Raw genomic sequence first — 23,077 nt, forward strand, 5'->3', positions numbered from 1 at the left:
GTACGCGCAGCTTGAGTTGTTATCTATCCGGGGGTGGAGGGGGCTTCTATAGTTACCGAGGTTCACATATATGTCGGTAGTGCTCATGTGTTATCGTTTCTTATTCATGGGTATAAGGTTATGTTACTCATGGGTAGGGTATATAGTTATCAATGGGGTAGGTCTATCTCAGTATATCGATCTCGGGTAGAGGCGTGTATACTTCACATGGGTGGCTGTATTCGGTTACCTCGTATGGTATGAGATTTATAGTTGTTATATATGGTAGGTATATAGTCATCTATTTTGAGTCACATGGGACTAGGGCTATACTACGTTACCTCTTAATGATAGTTAAGGACCTCACACGTTTCCTCACTATGGTTGGTCTTTAATGACTCTGTGTTAGTTACCATAGGTGGTCTGACCTTACTCAGTTGACGGATAATGGGTAAGACTGTAAGTTTATCCCTCCTCCATGGGGTAGGTATATAGTTACGTCATATGGGTAGGGCTCCTACTTAGTTACGATAGACGGTACATGTGCTGTTTCGTATCTATCTCAAGTAATACAATTTCAGGGGTAGGTTTTGCTTTATTGGTTAACATCTAGTTGTATGTAAATAGGGCTCTAGGGAACAAAATGTCAGTCTATAGTTACGATGGGGTAGGTCACATTGTTCTAATACGTTCATCGGGGTAGGTATGATATTAAACAATGGGTAGCGTTGCCTATAGTCTTACATTAATTAAGCAGGGTAGTTGGAGGTTTGTTAAATCACATAGTTATCACAGTGAATACACTATAATGGGTACCTATCTCCATAACAAACAAAGAACTTTTAGCCGAATGACATTTATCTATGGGCCACTGGCAAGTGTTGTTCACTAAATTGTCTAACACTGAAACAGCTTATAGGGTAGAGTAATTTGGGTGTTTTTTGAAGTTGGAAAAGATATCTAACCATCAACCGAGTTCAGAGAGTTAAAGTCATCGAATCGATTGTCTACTTCTAAAGCATCTTGATAGCACTCCCCCTAACCCCTCATGAGTGAAGCTAGACAGGTAGTGTAGATGTACTATATACTATACATTTAATAGCCAACCTCGCGGTACTGAATCTACCAGGGAGTGTGATTTGCTCACATAACATTTGATACGCCCCGCGGCCTCTTGAATAGGAGATGTGTGTTGTATTCTACATTAACTTCAAATTCCTCTGAATTCACGAGAGTGTCTTTACTGCTGTTATACTCCAAGACCCTCTGAATCAGGAGGGTGTGATCTGTCATACATTTACCATTCACTCTTAATCAAGGAGGGTGAGTTCGTCTTATTACTTTAACCGCACTTGAATCAGAGGGTGTTGTCCTCATTTAACCCAATCCTCTGAATCAGAGAGGTTGTGGTCTTCTAATTTAACAAGATGACACAACCACTCTGAAATCAGAGAGGTGTGTCTTCTACATTTACCAACTCTCGAATCAGAGAAAGTGTGTCTTTCTACATTTAACAATCGCCCCTCTGAAATAAAGAAGTAGATTGCTCGCGGTGTCTTCCTCATTTAAACCCAACCCTCTGGAATAGAGAGGTGTGTTTCCTCATTTAACCAACCATCTAGGGAAAATGGAAGAAGGGTTGTCTTCCTGATCGTAACCAACCCTGCATAGAAAATACAGAGAGAGATGTTTGTGCGTCATTTACGAACCAACTAAAGACTGGAATTACGTTATGTAATGATTGTTGTATTATGATATCATCTTAACGCCCATCCGGATCTGAAATAGAGGAGGATGAGTCTGTCTACCTGTTAACCAACCCTGCTGAATCAGAGAGGTGTGTCTTCTCATTTAACCAACCCTCTGAATCGACGTAGATGTTGTGTCTTCCACCTCGACCTTTAACCCAAACCTCTGAAATCAGAGAATGTGTGTTTCTCATTTAACCGCACCTCTGTACATAGGATTCACTCATGAGGTGTGTCTTCTCATTTAACCGCGACAAGCCCCTCTAATTCAGCTGAGGCAGGTTGTGGTGTTTGGCGATGCAGTTTCACATTTAACCGTAAAACCCCGTTGTTTTTCTGAAATCAGAGGAGATGTGTGTAGATTCGCTCAGATTGTACCCAACCTACTGAATCAGAGAGGTGTGTCTTCACATTTAACCAACCCTCTGAATCAGAGAGGTGTGGTCTTCACCTCAGTGTTCTGTAAGCACCAACCCCTCTGAATGAAGTAGGGTTTGTCTCTCACATAGATTAACACAACCTCATCCTGAATAATCACGCAAGAGGTGTGGTCTTTACCTATTTAACCACCTCTCTCTGAATAGAGAGAGTGTGTGTTTTACGATTTAACCTGCCAACCCCTTGATCAGAGAAGCGATGTGTGTGGCTTTCTAGCATTTACAATGAGACCAAGTCTGCAATCCAGAGGTGGTGGATGTTCTTCTACATTTGAAGCCAAGCCTCTGGAATCAGTAGCGGGTGGTCCCTCCTCATTTAAACCAACACGTTGAATCAGAGGTGTGTTTTTCCATTTTTACATTTCACCAACCCCTCAGCCTGAATCAGAACTGGTGTTTGTCTCTGGGTCCTAAGCTATTTAGGAGTCAAGATCTTAACCGTTCTGAAATTGCAGAGACGGGATGTGTCTTCTCGCTCATTTTTCATAAGCCAACTCCTCTGAATCAGAGAGATGTGTGTTCTTCGTCCTCATTGATTAACCCAACGCCTCTGACAGCGGAGTGGTGTTCCTCATTGTAACCCAACCTTTGAAGTTCCGAGAGGGTGGGACTGCAATTAATCGACATCCAGGTTCATCTGGGCGCCCGGGGGGGAACAGTGGGTTTTAACTGCTTGCTCAGGAGGCAGAAATGTAGAATAGAAGTGATATATCTAGAGCCATGTTCAGGTTGATTGGCCTAAACTCTCCTTACACCAGGAACCTCACTGCGGACGTCTAGTGTTAAACTGTACAGATCTGCTCAATAGACGTAAATCACTTTGAAGCAGTTTTTATATGATTGCGTCATATGAACAATTCTGATGGTTGTCTCTGTTCGGGCATTTACAGTGATTGGCTCGTATCATTAGTACGTAGTGATAAAATTGAAACGTAGTAGATGCCGCATTGGTTGCTTTGGGAGCGGTGGACTGAATTGTCCTGACAGTTGTACTACACTACGCAAACTCAATATCCCATCTGCACAGGCTACAGCGTGGATGTAAAGTTGCTGGAGAAAGAGGAAGATACATCGTGCAAAAGTGGGGATTTGGAGCTTTTGGAACCGGTTTAAGACTTGATCCATAGATGGACAAGAGGGCGCCTAGTATTCCAGGCTACAATCAATACGTGGGGGGCGGGGTATAGTACAAATGAATTACACGACTGTTGCGTTTAAATAGGCATATTAGTTGAAGGTACTCTTTAGCGACATGCTAACCTATACCGACTGTGCTTAAAAGGAAAGTTAATGCTCTTTTATCTATGTTCAATGTTTCAGTCATGGCACCTACGTGCGCGTAACACACACCTCAATAACGGATTCACAATTCCGTATTTAAAGTTGTCATGTTCTACAGTGGCATAGCGTGGAGGCAGCGACAGAGACCACCACATACCGCCAATCCATACACGCGCGATAGACACAGGAAGAGTGCAGCGACGAAAGTGAACGGTCTACAGAGACGTAGAGAGCATCCAGGAAGTGGGCTGCCTTCGAAAAATAAATTCAACATTACAAACAGTCAATAGAACTAAACGCATTACTTATGGGGAAAACACACACGCACAAAAGTCCACAGAAAGGACAGATCGCGAGTGCTATTCATGCCTCACTAAATCGACAGTAGATTGCCTAGTCTCGCATCTGGAACCATACAAGCAGGCACATACGCAATGGATGAGCAAACAACAAACTACCTGAATATTGGAATCCCATTAGGGTTTACTGATCAAAGGAATACTTAGAGAATAACCTTGTCAAAGTACAGGCTCACGCTGAGTACACCTAGGGCTATTTGAGACAGGGGTAGAACGGGAATGAACGGTGGGCTCCTGTAGAGGAAAAGGGCCTGGTGCAAACAAGACGCAGGCAACCAAACAATTAGAAACCATAAAAAAAAGGCTCTCCCACTGGCATCCCCAATACTAGGTCAGCAAGAAACTGAGACGGACTGCATTTCCTTCCTGACAAATGTGTAAAATATAAAACAATTAGATAAGAGTCAGTTTCCGCTTCCCCGATATTGGTCTCCTTGTTCCGCCAAATGTGAAACGCTGATTTGGCGCGTCTTATTATAGGACATATTCAAGAACAGATAAGGGCGCATTTCAAAAAGGAGCAGAAGACATGTGCAGGTTGATTGGTCTGTCAGACACACTGTCCTCATCTTATGGCAGGGCAGCAATGTAGTCTTGCCAACCCACAAGCTCCTCTGCGTCTCACCCAAACAGGACGGGCAGACTATCTCATCAGATGCGGTCTTTGAAAACCTTGAATAAGGGTTTCACAACGTTTGGGGAAGATGATACTCTACGATATTGTTTTTATATTATTTAAGTTATCATTTTGTGTCATGAAATGAGCTCGCCGTGTCAGGTCTCTGCTGCTTTGCTGCAGCTTGGTTGCACAGCCTTTCTCTACAGGGAGCCACGGATATTTCCTGGTGTCCTACCTTCTCAATGGCAAGGTTGTACTCACTGAGCCTGTACTTATGAAGAGGTTTTTCTTACGGTATTTGATCAGTAACGATGGTCAAGATAGTTTGCCAGTAGTAGGGACTTGTGATCTTAGGTGCAGTATAGCATTGCTTTTGCTTTGTGGCTTGCTGCTTGTGATTTTCCCATAAGTAATGTCGTTTCTGATTTTTGACATGTGGTTGTAAATTTGATAATTATCTCTGTCATCAGATTGGATGTTTGTCGATCCTTGACAGCTTCAGGTGTGTTAGTAGAACAGGTTTTGGTGAACGTAGCCCAGGTACAGTGGATGAGAGGACTGTAGGCTTACAGTTGTGTTAGTAAGAACAGGTTATGTGAACTTCAGCCCAGGACAGCTGGATGAGGGGACTGAGGCTTCAGTGTGTTAGTGAGAACAGGTTAGTGGAAAGCTCAGGCCCAGGACCAGCTGGATGAGGGGACTGAGGCTGCAGTGTTTTAGTAGAACAGGTGTTCAGTGAACGCTCAGCCCCGGACAGCTGGATGAGGGACTGAGGCTTCAGTGTGTTAGTAAACAGGTTAGTGAAGCTCAGCCAGGAACAGCTGGATGAGGGGACTGAGGTTCAGTGTGTTAGTAGAACAGGTTGTGACTCCAGCCCCAGGACCAGCTGGATGAGGGGACTATTTTCTTTGCTCAGCTCTTGGCATTGTAGGGCGTGGTATGATATATGAGAGAGGGTTCACTGTATTTTAGATGTTTCCAAAAACTGAATTGCTCTTTTTTGATTTTTATTATTAGTGGTATTGGCTTACTCTGCCCTGCGTGCATTTTTTGTAGTTGTCCTCTGGAATGTAGGAGAATCTTACAGAATTCTGCATGCAGGGTTTCAACGGGGTGTTTGTCCCACTTGATGAAAATGTTGTTTTACAAGTGGACCCCACACCTCGCTGCCATAAATGTGCAATTGGTTCAATGACATATTCACTTAGTTTTAAGCAAAATTTTAATAGGATATTTGGAATTTGTTTTTTAATGGGTCGTAGAATGGCCTGCGTGCTTTCTCTCTCTGTTCATTCACTGCCTCATTAAAGGTGTCCAGTGAGCTTTATTTTAAACCTCAGTAAGTGTAGTGTGTGTACAGTTACTCTATATATATAACCTCAGTAATTGTAGTGTGTACAGTATTCTATATATGTAAACCTCAGTAATTGTAGTGTGTGCAGTACTCTATATATATAAACCTCAGTAATTGTAGTGTGTACAGTACTCTATATATTTAAACCTCAGTAATTGTAGTGTGTACAGTATTCTATATATATAAACCTCAGTAATTGTAGTGTGTACAGTACTCTATATATATAAACCTCAGTAATTGTAGTGTGTACAGTATTCTATATATTTAAACCTCAGTAATTGTAGTGTGTGCAGTACTCTATATATATAAACTCAGTATTGTAGTGTGTACAGTATTCTATATATTTAAACCTCAGTAATTGTAGTGTGTGCAGTACTCTAATATATATACCTCAGTAAGTGTAGTGTGTACAGTACTCTTATATATAAACTCAGTAATTGTAGTGTGTACAGTATTCTATATATGTAAACCTCAGTAATTGTAGTGTGTGCAGTACTCTATATATTAAACCTCAGTAATTGTAGTGTGTACAGTACTCTATATATTTAAACCTCAGTAATTGTAGTGTGTACAGTACTCTATATATATAAACCTCAGTAATTGTAGTGTGTACAGTATTCTTATTATTTAAACCTCAGTAATTGTAGTGTGTGCAGTACTCTATATATATAAACCTCAGTAATTGTAGTGTGACAGTACTCTATATATTTATACCTCAGTAATTGTAGTGTGTACAGTACTCTATATATTTATACCTCAGTAATTGTAGTGTGTACAGTACTCTATATATATAACCTCAGTAATTGTAGTGTGTACAGTACTCTATATATTTAAACCTCAGTAATTGTAGTGTGTACAGTACTCTATATATTTAAACTCAGTAATTGTATGTGGTACAGTACTCTATATATTTAAACCTCAGTAATTGTAGTGTGTACGTACTCTATATATATAAACTCAGTAATTGTAGTGTGTACTGTACTCTATTATATAAAACCTCAGTAATTGTAGTGTGTACAGTCCTATATATTTAAACCTCAGTAATTGTAGGTGTGTCAGTACTCTATATATATAAACCTCAGTAATTGTAGTGTGTACAGTCCTCTATATATTTAACCTCAGTAATTGTAGTGTGTGCAGTATTCTATATATATAAACCTCAGTAATTGTAGTGTGTGCAGTACTCTATATATTTAAACAACAGTAATTGTAGTGTGTACAGTCCTCTATATATTTAAACTCAGTAATTGTAGTGTGTGCAGTACTCTATATATTTAAACAACAGTAATTGTAGTGTGTACAGTACTCTATATATATAAACCTCAGTAATTGTGGGTGTGTACAGTACTCTATATATTTAAACCTCAGTAATTGTAGTGTGTGCAGTACTCTATATATGTTGTGCCAATTGCGAACTTTGGTGTAATATCCTGAGATCTGGATCTTCTCTGGAAAATCATTATTTTCGTCTTTTTGGGGTTTACTGCCAGGGCCCAGGTCTGGCAGTACTGCTCTAGCAGGTCCAGGCTCTGCTGTAGGCCATGTGCTGTGGGTGACAGCAGGCACAGGTCATCTGCGAAAAGCAGGCATTTAACCTCTGGATTGTGGAGACTCACAGAAACAGAGATGCACAGGAACAGAGATTCTCAGGAACAGAGATTCTCAAGAACAGAGATTCTCAGGAACAGAGATTCTCAAGAACAGAGATTCTCAGGAACAGAGATTCTCAGGAACAGAGACTCACAGGAACAGAGACAAAAGATCGAGGAAACTAGAGTTGAAAGTGTTCTAGCATGTTAAAGCAATGGAAATGAGACAAGGTCTAAAATATATTATCTATAGTTGTTCTGGGTCTGTGCAGATGAAGGAGAGGAGACAGGGAGAGGAGGCAAGGAGAGGACGCTACCTGCATTATTGAGACGCACCGAAGGGAATTTTTACAACCACCTGTCTGCATCTCACTGTCTGAAAACATGTATATCTGTCTGCACCTCTCGCTCTCTCTCGCTCTCTCTCGCTCTCTCTCTCTCTCGCTCTCTCTCGCTCTCTCCATCTCACTGTCTGAATACATGTACATCTACACGTCTCTCTGTCTCCATCTCCCTCTCTCGCTCTCGCTGTCTCTCTTTCTCCATCCTGTGTGGTGTGTGTTGATGAATGTGGTTTAGTTGAGTCATCACTGACACACTGAAATCTCTTCACATTCACATTAACAGACGTCAACATGTGGACCACATGCAACCCTTTCCCTTATAGTGCACWACTTTTGTAGGGTCATAGGGCTCTGGTCTAAAGTAGTGCACTATATAGGGAATAGGGTGTCATAGGGCTCTGGTCTAAAGTAGTGCACTATATAGGGAATAGGGTGTCATAGGGCTCTGGTCTAAAGTAGTGCACTATATAGGGAATAGGGTTCNTAGTGCACTACATAGGGAATAGGGTTCTATAGGGCTCTGGTCTAAAGTAGTGCACTATATAGGGAATAGGGTTCCATAGGGCTCTGGTCTAAAGTAGTGCACTAGGGAATAGGGTGCCATAGGGCTCTGGTCTAAAGTAGTGCACTATATAGGGAATAGGGTTCTATTTGGGACACGATTTCACACGTTCTGCTTCCTGCTCTCCAGCAACAGGCGCTACAACACGGTCTCCTTCAGCAGCTGAAAGTTGCAAATAGAACAGCCACGAATAGAGCCGACTCTTTTCAGTCAGTGATTTACGGTCTGTTCTATATTATACATGTCTATCTGAATGCCATACACTTTTACCATAGCTACAGTACAGCACGCTCACCTTCTGCAATGTACTACCACTGAATATCGCAGATAGAAATGCCCCGAATAGAGCTGAAGTGTCAGAGAGTTACGTTCTATATTATACATTTCTATCTGCATGCCCTGAACCACAGCCACGATAGAGCTGAAGTGTCAGAGAGTTACGTTCTATATTATACATTTCTATKTGCATACCCTGAACCACAGCTACTGCATTAATGCCATGATAGAGCTGACGTGATTCCTTTACCACTCTATGTGTCTCAGTTGGTAGAATAGTGTGCATTCAAACACCAGTATTATTCCATGTCAGAGAGGAATGTGTGTTCTAGGTCATATATTTCTATGTGTTCGTAACGTTGAGGCGAACATCTCTTCTATCGGTTCCGTATTAGGAGAGAGAACACTGGGATGTTAATCACCGTAGCAACAGCCCTAGGAAGGGTATAGATTGCCCTCTGCTGGACCTAGTTGGAGTACTGTTCAATTACTGCTTCCTGAAAGGGGTATTCCGGACACAAATGCACCCTGGGATGTGTAGTTGCTGAAGCGTTAGAGGGACGTGATATTAGTGATGATTCTCTCTCTCTGTCTCTCATTACTTTCATACATAACAGGTCCTGCTACCACAAGTCCTGCTGTCACTGTGACCCCCAGCAACAACGTAACTGAGTCTACAGTTACCGGCAACAACGTAACTGAGTCTACAGGTACCGGCAACAACGTAACTGAGTCTACAGGTACCGGCAACAACGTAACTGAGTCTACAGTTACCGGCAACAACGTAACTGAGTCTAAAGTTACCGGCAACAACGTAACTGAGTCTACAGTTACCGGCACCAGCGTAACAAGCGACCTAACAGAGCCAGGGGAGATGACAACCCCCACAGCTAACTTTAGCGTCAAACCAGACACCCTCACCTCCTCTACCGTACAGGAAGTCAACACCAGTATCACCATCACTACCTCTGTCACCCAGCTAATTAACTCCAATACACACCGATCAGTCAACACAGAGGCGGGACCAAAGGGGTCAGAGGTCAACAGCTCCACCGACAGTCCAATCAGAGTCCCATCCACGGCCCAATCAGGATCCACCTATCCACCCGAGGTCCAATCAGATCAGCCCACTCCGTGGAGCGTCCAATCCGATGGTGGGCAGGGGAACGCGTCTGAAGCAGATACCTCCAGCGGTGGTGGTCAGGGGGGCCCAGTGTCCACTACGCTATACCCAGAGAAGAGCACCCTGGCTGGGGAGAAGGAAGACCACACCCTGGGGACCTCCACTGCCTCCCATGGGGATAATGTGGTGATGGAGACAGGTAGGACCACAGCCAGAGGATAACGATATCATGATTATAGAGGATAACGATATCATGATTATAGAGGATAATGATATCATGATTATAGAGGATAACGATATCATGATTATTCCTGTCAGTTCCCAGTAGTGGTCAGAGGTATGTGGTGGTGTGGGTGCTGCTTCCTGTCCTGGCTCTGCTGCTCGTGGTCGGGTTCCTCTACAGACGATACATCATCCAGAAGAGGTGAGTGTGTTTCCTGTCCTGGCTCCACTGCTCCTTTTTCACATCAATCACATCAATTCATCTCTCTTTTCTACCTGCCTTTCAAACTGACTCTTTCTCTCTCCCCCTCCCTCCCTCTCCCCCTCTCTATCTTCTCTGCTCTGCTCTCTCTCCCTCCCCTTCCCTCTCTCCCTCTCTCTCTCCTCCCCTCCCTCCCTCCCCTCCCCCCCCTCCTCCCCTTTCCCCCTCTTCCCCTCCCTCTCTCTCTCTCTTCTCTCTTCCTTCCTTCTCTCCTCCCTCTCTCTCCCCCCTCCTCCCCCTCACGCTCTCGCTCTCCCTCCCCTCCCCCTCTCCCCCCTCCCCTTTACCCCTTCTCCCCTCCACTTCTCTCCCTCCCCCGCTCTCCCTTCCCTCACCTCTCCCCCCCTCTGCCTCTCCCCTCTCCCCCTCCCTCTCCCTCCCCTCCCTCTCCTTCTCTCCCCTCCCTCTCTCCCTTCCCCTCCCTTTACCCCTTCTTCACCTCCACCTCTCCTTCTCCAGGATGGACCTGCCTCCCCCCTTCAAGCCTCTCTCCCCTCCAGTGAAGTATTCCTCTTTGAAGCTCATGACGTCCATGACGACATCCTCACCTGAAGGGGGAGCTGTTGTATTTGTTTTATGGTTAAATGAAACGCTCCATTGGTCCATTCATGTTATGTCATACTTAATGTGCGCCCTCTGCTGTGAAATATAATGGGCCTTTTTAATAGGTAATACTTTTCGTTTCCATGCTGTGTGATTTAATGGTATCTCTTTACAAAGCTGGACTTGAAGCCTTTTCTTCTGTTATGTTGCTATGTCGTTTTGGTTTCAGTCCATGGCTTTTACCAAAGAGTATGATGTTCATTGTTACAGAAATGTCTTTATGGTTAAACTTTTGTGTGAATTAAGGAAACCAAAATATTCTTATTAAATTTGTAAATATTGTACTTTTTTTTTTGCAGATATTTTTATAAAATAATTAAGATGTAATTGAATGTATCAATCTGTTTAAATAGATCTTAAAATACTCAACAAGTTTTGAGTCAATGTATTCACCATGACTGTTAATAGGTCATGTACTATACCAGCACCAAACATTCTGGAAAACTGAGAGAGAGAGAGAGTTCCATCCCACTCCAAACAGACCGTGACATTCTCCCCTCTGAACTAAGAGAGTCATCCCATCCCACTCCAGAACAGAACCGTGACATTCCTCCCTCTGAACTAGAGAGAGTTCCCATCCCATCCCACTCCAGAACAGAACCGTGACATTCCCCCTCTGAACTAGGAAGAGTTCCCATCCATCCCACTCCAGAACAGAACCGTGACATTCCCCTCTGAACTAGAGAGAGTTCCCATCCCATCCCACTCCAGACAGAACCGTGACATTCTCACTCTGAACTAGAGAGATTCCCATCCCACTCCAGAACAGAACCGTGACATTCTCTCCTCTGAACTAGAGAGAGTTCCCATCCCACTCCAGAACAGAACCGTGACATCCACCTCTTGAACTAGAGAGAGTTCCATCCCATCCCACTCCAGAACAGAACCGTGACATTCTCCCCTCTGAACTAGAGAGAGTTCCCATCCCACTCCAGACAGAACTGTGACATTCTCCTCTGAACTAGAGGGAGTTCCCATCCCACTCCAGAACAGAACTGTGACATTCTCCCTTCTGAACTAGAGAGAGTTCCCATCCCACTCCAGAACAGAATGTGACATTCTCCCCTCTGAACTAAGAGAGAGTTCCATCCCACTCCAGAACAGAACAATGACATTCTCCCTCTGAACTAGAGAGAGTTCCCATCCCACTCCAGAACAGACCGTGACATTCCCACTCTGAACTAGAGAGAGTTCCCATCCCATCCTACTCCAGAACAGAACCGTGACATTCTCCCCTCTGAACTAAGAGAGAGTTCCCTACCCATCCCACTCCAGAACAGAACCGTGACATTCTCCCCTCTGAACTAAGAAGAGTTCCCATCCCACTCCAGAACAGATCCGTGAACTAGATAGTAAGTCAATGGAGCAATATGTCTGACAGAACACAATCTAACTCAACAGTCCTCCAAGCCTGAGGACCAATCTGGCACACAGAACTGTGCTAACGTGACAGTGAGTTAGCCCAGTGTTTCTGAAACCTAGACTTTAACTCAGGAAGCTAAGGCAAATCTTCAGATTTCAGGCTAGTTTTACTCATCACATGAGCGTGTTTTACCGAACATATGTCTGTCTGCTGCCTGCGTGCCGCCTGTCTCTGTCTGTCTGTCTGTCTGTGTCTCTGTTCTCTGTCTCGTCTGTCTGTCTGTCTGTCGCTGCGTGCCGCCGCGTTCTGTCTGGTCTGTCCTGTCTGTCTCCTGCCTGCCCGTGCCGCCTGTCGTCTCGTCTGTCTGTCTGTCTGTTCGTCTGTCTGTCTGCTGCCTGCCTGCCTGCGTCCCGCCTGTCTCGTCTGTCTGTCTGTCTGTCTGTCTGTCCGTCTGTCTGTCTGTCTGTTATCTGTCTGTCTGGTTTCTGTCTGCCTGCTGCCTGCCTGTCCGCTTGTCTGTCGTCTGTCTGTCTTCTGTCTGTCTGTCTGTCTGTCTGTCTGTCTGTCTGTCTGTCTGTCTGTCTGTCTGTCTGTCTGGCTATCTGTCTGCCTGCCTCCTGCCTGTCTGCTTTCTGGCTGCCTGTCTGCTTGTCTGTCTGTCTGCTTGCACTGCAACAACCAAGGTTCTGATGTTCACATTCACCACATGTTACAAAGATTCATCGACCCTGTGATGAAACAGGAGACAAAACCACAGACCACAGCTGTCCATCCGGCCATCTGGTGTGAGTCTGAGACCACCTACACGCTCTACATTCTACACTGTACCACACCGTAGACACTGCTATGTTGACTGGTGTAGAACACCTACACGCCTACGCTAAATAGAACCAGACAGAGTTAGACCCTAGCACTCAAACTAGTGTTAGATTCTACTTCAAGACAGAGTTAGAGTCAACATCAGACAGAGTTGAGGTTCAACTCAGACAGATAAGAGTTCAACTCAGACAGTGTAGACGTTCAACTCGAGTTAGAGTTCAACTCAGACAAGAGTTAGACTTCAATCTCAAGTGTTAAAGCTCACTCAGACAGAGTTAGAGCTCAACTCAGACAAGAGTTAGAGTTCAACTCAGACAGAGTTAGAGGCTCAACTCAGACAGAGTTAGAGTTTCAACTCAGACAGAGTTAAGTTCAACTCAGACAGAGTTAGAGTCAACTCAGAACAGATAGTTAGAGTCAACTCAGACAGAGTTAGACTCAAACTCAGACATATAGTTGAAGATTCAACTACAGACAAGTTAAGCAGGTTCAACTCAGACAGAGTTAGAGTTCAACTCAGACAGAGTTAGAGTTCAACTCAGACAGTGTTAGAGCTCAACTCAGACAGAGTTAGAGCTCAACTCAGACAGAGTTAGAGCTCAACTCAGACAGAGTTAGAGCTCTATAAAACTACTAAAGGAAAGTCCTTATTTCCTGCGTTTGAGTGTGACTCTAATTGTTGGCCACGTTATAACTAACTAACCCACGACTACAGACGCTGGGGACCCGCCACACACAGCTCTGAGAGGCTAAGCCAGACGCTAACACACAGCTGGGCCGGTGCGTAGCAAAGAACAGCCGGCGACCTGCCACTGACAACCGACCCAGAAATCCCCCGCACCCCTGCACTTCTCTCTTCACATTCAACGAGAGACAGACAACACAGTTGTGCGGTGGGCTGGTGGGGGCGTCCACAGCCATGGAGGCAGCATCTAAGCCGTGCACTTGGCTGTTCCCTCCATGGCTGTGGATCTCCCTCCAGCTACCTCTCCCTGTCCTAGTCAATCAACTGCCTGGTGACAGCCTGGAGCAACGTGTTCCCCCTCCGCTGGGCCATGCTCTCTGGATCAGAGCTCTGTCTCTTTGGCTGTTGTGGCCTGCACACAGCCGGCATCTCAGCAGCCCTCTTCTCAGGTGAGTTCTGTGGCTCTGACCTCACAATCTGCTTCGAGATACGGCAGAGGCCGGATCATTCCGGCTATTGTGATAGTGATTCCGATGGTGAGGCATATACCTGTACCTGAGGCAAAGACTTTGTGTTTTCCTGGGGTCAAAGGTCAGGATTTCACCAGGTTGCTTCCTGAGGCTGTGCGTCAGTCACCAGGGGCTGATACTGTCATGGTTCATGTGGGGTCAAAGGTCAGAATTTCACCAGTTTGCTTCCTGAGGCTGTGAGTCAGTCACCGGGGCTGATACTGTCACGGTTCATGTGGGGTCAAAGGTCAGGATTTCACCAGGTTGCTTCCTGAGGCTGTGAGTCAGTCACCGGGGCTGATACTGTCACGGTTCATGTGGGGTCGAATGTCATTATGAAGGGCAGCTCAGAACAGCTGAAGATGGATTTTAAAGAACTGATTGGGTCTCTGCTTGACACCAACAAACACCCCATAATATCTGTCCCTCTGCCCTCCCTAAATCATGGCATTGTCACGGCTCCTCCTCTGCAGTGCAGGGGGCGGTTCCTCCTGCAGGCAGAGGAGGGTCGTTAGTGATTGGAGCCACCTGGGCTCGGTATAAAACTGCTTACTAATCACCTCTCTCTCTCTCTCTGCTCCTCCATGTATGATCCTGTTATGTTTGTTCCTTTGTAGTTTTGCATAGTTTTCACTCAGTCATGATCACACACACATATTCACGCATCCATGCACTTTACATACACCTTACATTATAATACTTCCACACCTCATTCCTTTTTCTTAGTTTTAAGTTAATAGTTTTGTTTATAATAAAGAACACTTTTAATTGGCCTATACCTGTTGTTCGTGTCCCCTCATTTTTGTCACAGGCTATGATTGGTTCAGCAGACTTTTATCCCTCCATAACTGACTACGAGACTTTTGCAGCTCAGTGGGTGTAACATGTATTGACAAAACCTTCTGGATACAAAACACGTTTTATAAGGAGGATGGGATCCACCCAAATCATTTGGCCTCCTGGATCCTTTCACAGAATTATAAGGCTGTGTTGAGACAATGAATGATCAATGACCCAAGCCCAGCTCAGTTAATCCCTACCATTGTGTCGCTGAGTCATCATCATGCTTTAGAAAATGTACATTATCTCAGGGGCGTTGGTAGACACAATGTAAGTAACCTAATGTATGTCCCCCTAACTGCCCTGAATGCCTCTGCTGATCCTACAGCTATTGTCTGCAGTAATCATGTGCCTATGAACCAGAGTTATACTGTCAGCACTGAGGTGGTGTGCCCTAGCAGGAAGTCCACTGTTATCACTGAGGCGGTGTGCCCTAGCAGGAAGTCCACTGTGTGCAGCTCACCCTGCACTAACATAAAGAACATGAGCATGTCTACTTCTGCTAAGCTTCCCATTAAAGCAATGAAAACCAGCAAGCATCCCTGAAAAGTGTTAACAACATTAATCTTAGGGACAGGTGTAAATCATGCAGCGCCTTGTGTCACGATCGCAGATTTTAGAGAAACAACAAATGTCCGGTACATATAAGTGTCTTATATCGGCTGAAAGCTTAAATTCTTGTTAATATAACCGCACTGTCCGATTTACAGTAGCTATTACTGCGGAAAAATGCCATGCTATTGTTTGAGGAGTGCTCCTAACAACGAAACACTTTTTTCACCACGACAGGTTTGATAAATTCCCCTCTGAAGGTGAAATGTGTACTTACATTCTGAAATCTTGCTCTGATTCATCATCCAAAGGGTCCCAGAGATAAGATGAAGTGTCTTTTTGTTAGATAGAATCATTTTAAATATTCTTAAAAGGTCCTTAAAGGATGCACAATCGATTTTTTCTTTTCCACTTGTTCAATTTGCAAATCTGTGAAAATCAACCAGTCAAACCACGTTTGTATGTATTCCTCAGAGATCCTAGAATGTAACCAGATTTCACTATATCATTAGGAGTGTAGTATATCCTATAGGACACCATATTTGGTCAGAGAGCAACGCCTTCATGGCACGCCGATGACGCAGGTGGTCTTCACTTGATCGACTGCACTGTATCTTTGTCAAATAAGCTGTAACGGTCATTCTCCTCCTCTTCGTCTGAAGAGGAGGAGTAGGGATTGGACCAAAGCGCAGCGTTGAAAGTAGACATAATTTATTAAATGAAAACGACGAAACACGAATAACACTAGAGAAATACAAAACAAATAAACGATGTAGACAGACCTGGACTTGAGAACTTACATATAACGAAGAACGCACGAACAGGTATAGACTACAAACAAACGATACAGTCCCGTGTGGTACGAACATACAGACACAGGAGACAACCACCCACAAACAAACAGTGAGAACACCCTACCTTAATATGGTTCTCAATCAGAGGAAACGTCAAACACCTGCCTCTAATTGAGAACCATATCAGGCAACACATTAACACCAACATAGAAACACAAAGCATAGACTACCCACCCAGCTCACGTCCTGACCAACTAAACAAAGTTAAACAAAGGAAAAATAAGGTCAGGAACGTGACATAAGCACCAATCGTGGTCAAACAAAGATAGCTAGATAGCCAATGAGCTGGGCTTTACTGGAGTAAACCCTGTATCTGTTGCAAAATGTAGCTGCTAACCTTGTGCAACAGAATGTCTTTTCCTTTTGGACAAAATTATAAGAATATTCAGAGTTATGAAGTTATGAAAACTGGGTGTTTTGCAAATGTTGAACTTATAATATGGCTACTAATACTGGAAAAGCTACTGGAAAAGTCCAAGTACACAGATTTGACGATATTCTTGCAGAAAAATGTAATGTGAATGTAAATGTCTCCTTCACGATTTGCCCAAATTTAACTGGGTGACTTCACACTAAATGTCATGTAGTTTGCTCATACTTCAGGTTTTCCATCTGAAACTGTGCACATACACAGCTGCCATCTTGTGGACACCATCGGAATTACAACCAGAGCGATGGCTCGATGTGAGACCTTTCTGTTGCATTTCAAAGATGGTGGTAGAAAAAAGAAAACAGTTTTTTTCTTTGTATTTTCTTCTACCATATCTATTGTGCTATATTCTCCTACATTCAATTCACATTTCCACAAACTTCAAAGTGTTTCCTTTCAAATGGTACCAAGACTATGCATATCCTTGCTTCAGGTCCTGAGCTACAGGCAGTTAGATTTGGGTATGTCATTTTAGGCGAAAATTGAAAAAAAGGGGGCTATCCAAAATGGAGAAATCATGTGACTTAACTGAATAAGAAGAAGAAGAAAGTACTGTATGAAACAAAGTTAAATGACATAAAGAATCATACTAAAATGCTTTGGAGCACCTTAAATTACGTTTTGGGGAATAAGGCAAACTCTGCTCCATCATTCCTTAAATCAGATGGCTCATTCATTACAAAAAAACACTGATACTTTTTAATTCATTGGTAAGATTAGCAAACTTAGGCATGACATGTCAGCAACAAACGCTGACACAACACATCCAAGTATATCTGACCAAATTATGAAAGACCAGCATTGTAATTTTGAATTCCGTAAAGTACGTGTGGATGAAGTGAAAGAAAAAATTATTGTTATCTATCAACAATGACAAGCCACCGGGTTATAACAACTTGGATGGAAAATTACTGAGAATAATAGCGGACGATATTGCCACTCCTGTTTGTCATATCTTCAATGTAAGCCTACTAGAAAGTGTGTGCCCTCAGGCCTGGAGGGAAGCAAAAGTTATTCCTCTACCTAAGAATAGTAAAGCCCCCCTAACTGGCTCAAATAGCCGACCAATCAGCCTGTTACCAACCCTTAGTAAACTTCTGGGAAAATGGTGTTTGACCAGATACAATGCTATTTTACAGTAAACAAATTGACAACAGACTTTCAGCACACTTATAGGGAAGGACATTCAATAAGCACAGCACTTACACAAATGACTGATGATTGCTTGAGAGAAATTGATGGGGGCTGTTTTTGTTAGACTTCAGTGCAGCTTTTGACATTATTGATCATAGTCTGCTACTGGCAAAAAGTGTGTGTTATGGCTTTACATCCCCTGCTATAATGTGGACAAAGAGTTACTTGTCTAACAGAACACAGAGGGTGTTCTTAAATGGAAGCCTCTCCAACATAATCCAGGTAGAATCAGGAATTCTCCAGGGCAGCTGTCTAGGCCCCTTACTTTTTTCAATCTTTACTAACAACATGCTTTGAGTAAAGCCAGTGTGTCTATGTATGCGGATGACTCAACACTCTACATGTCAGCTACTACAGCGACTGAAATGACTGCAACACTTAACAAAGAGCTGCAGTTAGTTTTAGAATGGGTGGCAAGTAATAAGTTAGTCCTAAATATAAAAATGTTTAGTGAATGATTTGGGACAAATCTAATCTAATCTAAAACCTAATCTTCTCCAGCTTCCAATTGGTTATTCATCTCCCCTGTAACTATTCCCCAGGTCGTTTCTGTAAATGAGACCAATGCCAACTTTTCCTGGTAAAATAAATGTTAAATAAAGATTGGTAACTCTCAATCCATGGTAAGGATAAGGATATTAATCCATAACACCTAAATTCTTTAAGTCAGTCAACTTCGGTACAACATACTGTGGCGAGTTGGACTCTCATGACTTCGGTTACTATGGCGAGTTGCGACTTCTCGACTTCGGTTAAAGGATCTAAAATCATGCCTGGCACGGCCAATGAAATCCACTCCTTGCTGGATGCTCCCACCTTCCACAGATTCATTCCTTCAATTATTATGCTCTTCACCTTGGTGTGAACAGGAACAATTCACGCTACTATTACAAACAAATTGGAAAAACAAGACTGTCTTACGTTGTGTCAACTAAACTGTCTGTTGAGAGTTCACAGGATACACGCACGCACACGCTGAAGTTTGTAACTCCTTCTCATAAATGACCTAATCAAAAAACAATTAGTTATTCTCCAATTTGACGGCAAAGAAAGCGACCGAGACGATGATGGTTATAGTGTTTTTCTCTGAAAGATACTCACGATCGCGTTGCATCTTTGAGGAAGCTTGGAGTTACCGATAGCGACTGGGACCGAGGTACAGGGAGCGGAGAGAGTCTTGGGGCTGTGGTCGGAACAGGCTGAGCTAGCATTCCAACAGCGGGATAGTGAGACGGCTGGTTACGTACAGGGCTCAGGTTCGGATGATGACTGTCTCTGGACGGCTCCAGAGGTTTCTCTGGTGACGGAAAGGACTTAGTTCCTGGACAGCCATTTCCTCATGCTACGGGAGTAGCGGGGGAAAACCTAGTATCCAATTCATTGTTCGTAGTGGCCATCTGTAACCCCCACGGCAGAAGTCATCAAGGTTCGATGGAAAGTACCTGGCCGCAGTGGCTTCCACAGTGAAGCCCCACCTACACTTGTTTCCGGAAAGAAAGATTTGACAACTACCTGGTCCAAACCGTTATTCAGCTAAGTTGATGCTGCATGGATGCCACCAGGGGTCTTTTCACAGTCCCTTTCATGGATCTGGAACTGATGAAGGAGGCAGGGCTGGTGCACACATCTCCGGTGGATAGCATGGCTAACTAGCCCGTTGGCTAACAAGGGTATGGCTACGCTCCAATCCTACGCTCCATAACAAGAACAGTCGCTTTTTCTGGCTGCTCGGCTGGAGAAGGTCTATCATGTAAACTGATCCCTGTCTGTCACTCTGCTGCAGGTCTACCAGACAGAGGGAGGAGCTGGGCCATAGCTTTAGATGCAGGAGAGACCCAAGCAGAGCTCTCTGGATGAGATCTGTGTTACGGACGATTTTCATTCTGCCCATGTCCCATGGCACTGTCCTGTCACTCTGGAAGAGCATGGGAGTTATGGTTTATGCTTTTGCAGATGCTAAAGAGGGACAGACAGATGCACCTTATATGAGCTGATTTTTTGACCACAAGGTTGGGCCCTGGAGGCTATGCAGTCCCAGTTCAAGACCAAAAAAGGTGTGCACGCTTTTCTCCCTCGGAGGTCAATTGGGGATGCCGGTGTGGCACCTTCCGGAAGGCCGGCGGGCCGGAGATCCGCCTGCTAAGCGGGCTGCCCCGGGGGGCTGGGTCTAGCACCAGGTTGGATCAGTCTGGTTCCCAGACGCAATGTCAGACTGCCTGGTACAAGAGCCGCCCTGCTTCCAGTGGCGAGGAGAGAGATGGTCGTGCCACAGTGCAAGGAAGGTGGCACCTAGCTCGGGGCTGGGGGGTGGTTCAGGATCAGGTCCTCCCTTGCCAGCCACCCAAAACATGACCAATCGGAGTACGTCATGGATGGCCAAAGCCCATGAACCCAGAGTGGACCAGGCTTTAAGCAAGCGTTTGCACCTAAACACATTGTTTCAACCCCAATGTTTTCAGGGTTTCAAGAGTGTTGAATATTCCACATGTGAATTCAATAAAACATGCCCCTCCTCCATATTTAGATACAAGGTTGGTAAGAATGGTGAAGATTTAAAAAAAAAAGTAAAAAATGACTTATTTTCCCCAGTCCACGAGGGGGCTTCATGCCCACACAGATGGCGTTTCCAGGAGACTTGCTGCTTGCTCTGACCAATGGCGCACATGTGCAGTGTCAACCTGGGTGAACAGTGACATCGTTGTACAGCCTACAACAAACCTGGGGAGCGAGTCTCTAGTAAAACTCCATCTGATGTGGCATGACCCCATGACCCCTAGCCTCATGACCCCTAGCCTCATGACCCCTGGCCTCATGACCCCTGGCCTCATGACCCCTGGCCTCATGACCCCTGGCCTCATGACCCCTGGCCTCATGACCCTAGCCTGATGACCCCTGGCCTCATGACCCCCAGCCTCATGACCCCTGGCCTCATGAGCCCTGGCCTCATGACCCCCAGCCTCATGACCCCTGGCCTCATGACCCCTGGCCTCAGCGCCAAGGAAGGAAAGTTATTAAGGGAAGAAATATCCACCCTGCTCCAGAAACAGGCAATACGAATAGTTCCTCTGTCCGAAGCCCAGGAAGGGGCGTAGCCGGTATTTCCTGATTTCGAAAATGGACAGGGTGTTTTTCCGACCCATTCTACACATGCGTGCCCTGAAAAACACATCTCAGAGTTTGCAAATTTAAAATGCTCACAGATCAGCAGCTGTTACGGTCCGTGCGTCCTGGCAAATGGTTCACCACTATCGACATAAAGGACACATGCATACATGTGCTAATTCACCCGAGTCACAGGCAGTTCCATTACGAGGTAATAGCCTACGATTGTTTTTGGTACTGCCGGTCGGCTTGTCCGTCTCGCCTCACATCTTTTCAAAGGTGGTGAAGGTAGATCTGGGACCCATGAGGGGCCAGGGGCTGAGGATTGTTGGCCTTTTCTGGACGATTGGCTGATAGCAGCAGAGTCATGGGAACAAGCAGTTACACACATCCAAGCTGGTGTCCCATGTTCAGTCTCTAGGTTTTATTGTAAACCAGAAAAAGAGCTGTCTTATCCCATTGCAGTGAATTACATTCCTGGGTCTCGAGTTAGACTCATGCTTTAATCATGTTTTTCTATCCCCGGACAGGGTATCCGCCTTCCAGCTCTACTTGGTCCAATTTTGGTTGAGGCACACGGTACGTTTTTGCCAGTTCCTGGGGATGATCGTGGTCATTCCCCTGGGACTATCAATGATGTGGCTGTTCCAGCGCTGGGTGCTATAGCAACGCACCTCGCCACCTAAGCTGGTTCGATTCAGGTGTCCCCGACATGCCTTCGGGCACTGACCCAATGGAGCCAGGTGTTGTCCCGCAAAGTGGTCATGACCTCACTGTGTGAGGGTTAGGGATCCCTGGCTACTGTTCTCATGAACTAGGTGTTGTCCCACAAGGTGGTCATGACCTCACTCTGTGAGGGTTAGGGATCCCTGGCTACTGTTCTCATGAACTAGGTGGTGTCCCGCAAGGTGGTCATGACAGATGCATCCCCCCCAATGGGTGGGACACGCTGTGTGAGGATTACTCAACGGTGTTCCAGAGAGCCTTCTGGCGGTTCACTTAGCGCTCAGACGCCTCCTCCCACGCGGATGTCGGCAATATGTTATGATCAATAATAATACCAAACGCTGAAATCTAACAGGACAGCTCCCACAATCTTCTTATCATCCATTTCTTTCAACCAATCATCAGTCATTTGTGTCCAGTGCAGGACATGTTGATTGGCCCTCTCTATAAGCGGAAAGTCTGTTGTTCATTTGTTTTTCTGTAAAATATTTCTGCATTTGGTCGAACAGGATTTTTTTTCCCAAGAGTTTTTTTTGTTGTTGCTATGAACAAGTCATTAGTTCTCAATGGAGGACGGAGGTGAGTTATCTTGTCTGTCGAGGATTTAATGGAAGGTACTCCAGAACTGTTTTTAATCTATCATGTATCTTTGTTCAACAGTTTCTTCTTCCTTTTGTTTAGTTACGTGTTTCCTTAATTCATGTACTGTATGTTTGTTAATCTGCTGTGTTGTCACTAGGCGCCACATACCCCCCCACCCCCCTCCCCCACTACATATTGCTTACCACTGTATCAAAGGAATGATCTAAGTGAATTTCAGAGATAGCCAGTATATGTTACTAGATTTCTATTGTTAGTACGTTATTGCCTTCATGAACCTTGTTTCTCATGTTAATAATGTGGGCTAATTTTTTTTAGCACTTTTCTCAGGTTGCTTGACTGTTTTGATTGTTTTACTGAGTTTAGACATGACAGTGATATTTAAAGGTGAGCTGCACACAGTGGCCTTCCTACACACCGCCTCAGTGTATATAACAGTATAACTCTGTGTCGACAGGCACACGATTACTGCTGACAAGACAATAGCTGGGGAACTAGAGGAGCATGAATTAGGTTACGTTATGCCTGACGACACCTCTGGTAAAATGTACGTTTTCAGCAGTACTACGACAGCTCAGCGACACAATGGACTATATTGATTATATTGGCTGGTCATAAACGCTCTTATTAAAAATAAACGTTTTG

At 44.6% G+C, this 23,077-nt stretch overlaps 1 protein-coding gene across 1 annotated transcript in view; it reads left to right on the top strand.

Moving 5' to 3' along the window:
- The window catches only part of si:ch1073-15f19.2 (nectin-4), a 34,682-nt gene extending 13,586 nt beyond the window's left edge, over positions 1-21,096 (top strand). Inside the window, exons 4-9 of the mRNA XM_024138504.2 lie at positions 9,166-9,870; positions 9,990-10,095; positions 10,615-10,720; positions 13,942-14,074; positions 14,217-14,299; positions 20,797-21,096. Coding sequence (XP_023994272.2) covers positions 9,166-9,870; positions 9,990-10,095; positions 10,615-10,720; positions 13,942-14,074; positions 14,217-14,299; positions 20,797-21,096 — 1,433 coding nt within the window. The remainder of the gene's footprint in view (positions 1-9,165; positions 9,871-9,989; positions 10,096-10,614; positions 10,721-13,941; positions 14,075-14,216; positions 14,300-20,796) is intronic.
- Positions 21,097-23,077: the final 1,981 nt, after the last annotated feature.

Source organism: Salvelinus sp. IW2-2015, unplaced genomic scaffold, assembly GCF_002910315.2.
Source record: "Salvelinus sp. IW2-2015 unplaced genomic scaffold, ASM291031v2 Un_scaffold1501, whole genome shotgun sequence".
In the NCBI taxonomy this organism is placed as follows: Eukaryota; Metazoa; Chordata; class Actinopteri; order Salmoniformes; family Salmonidae; genus Salvelinus; species Salvelinus sp. IW2-2015.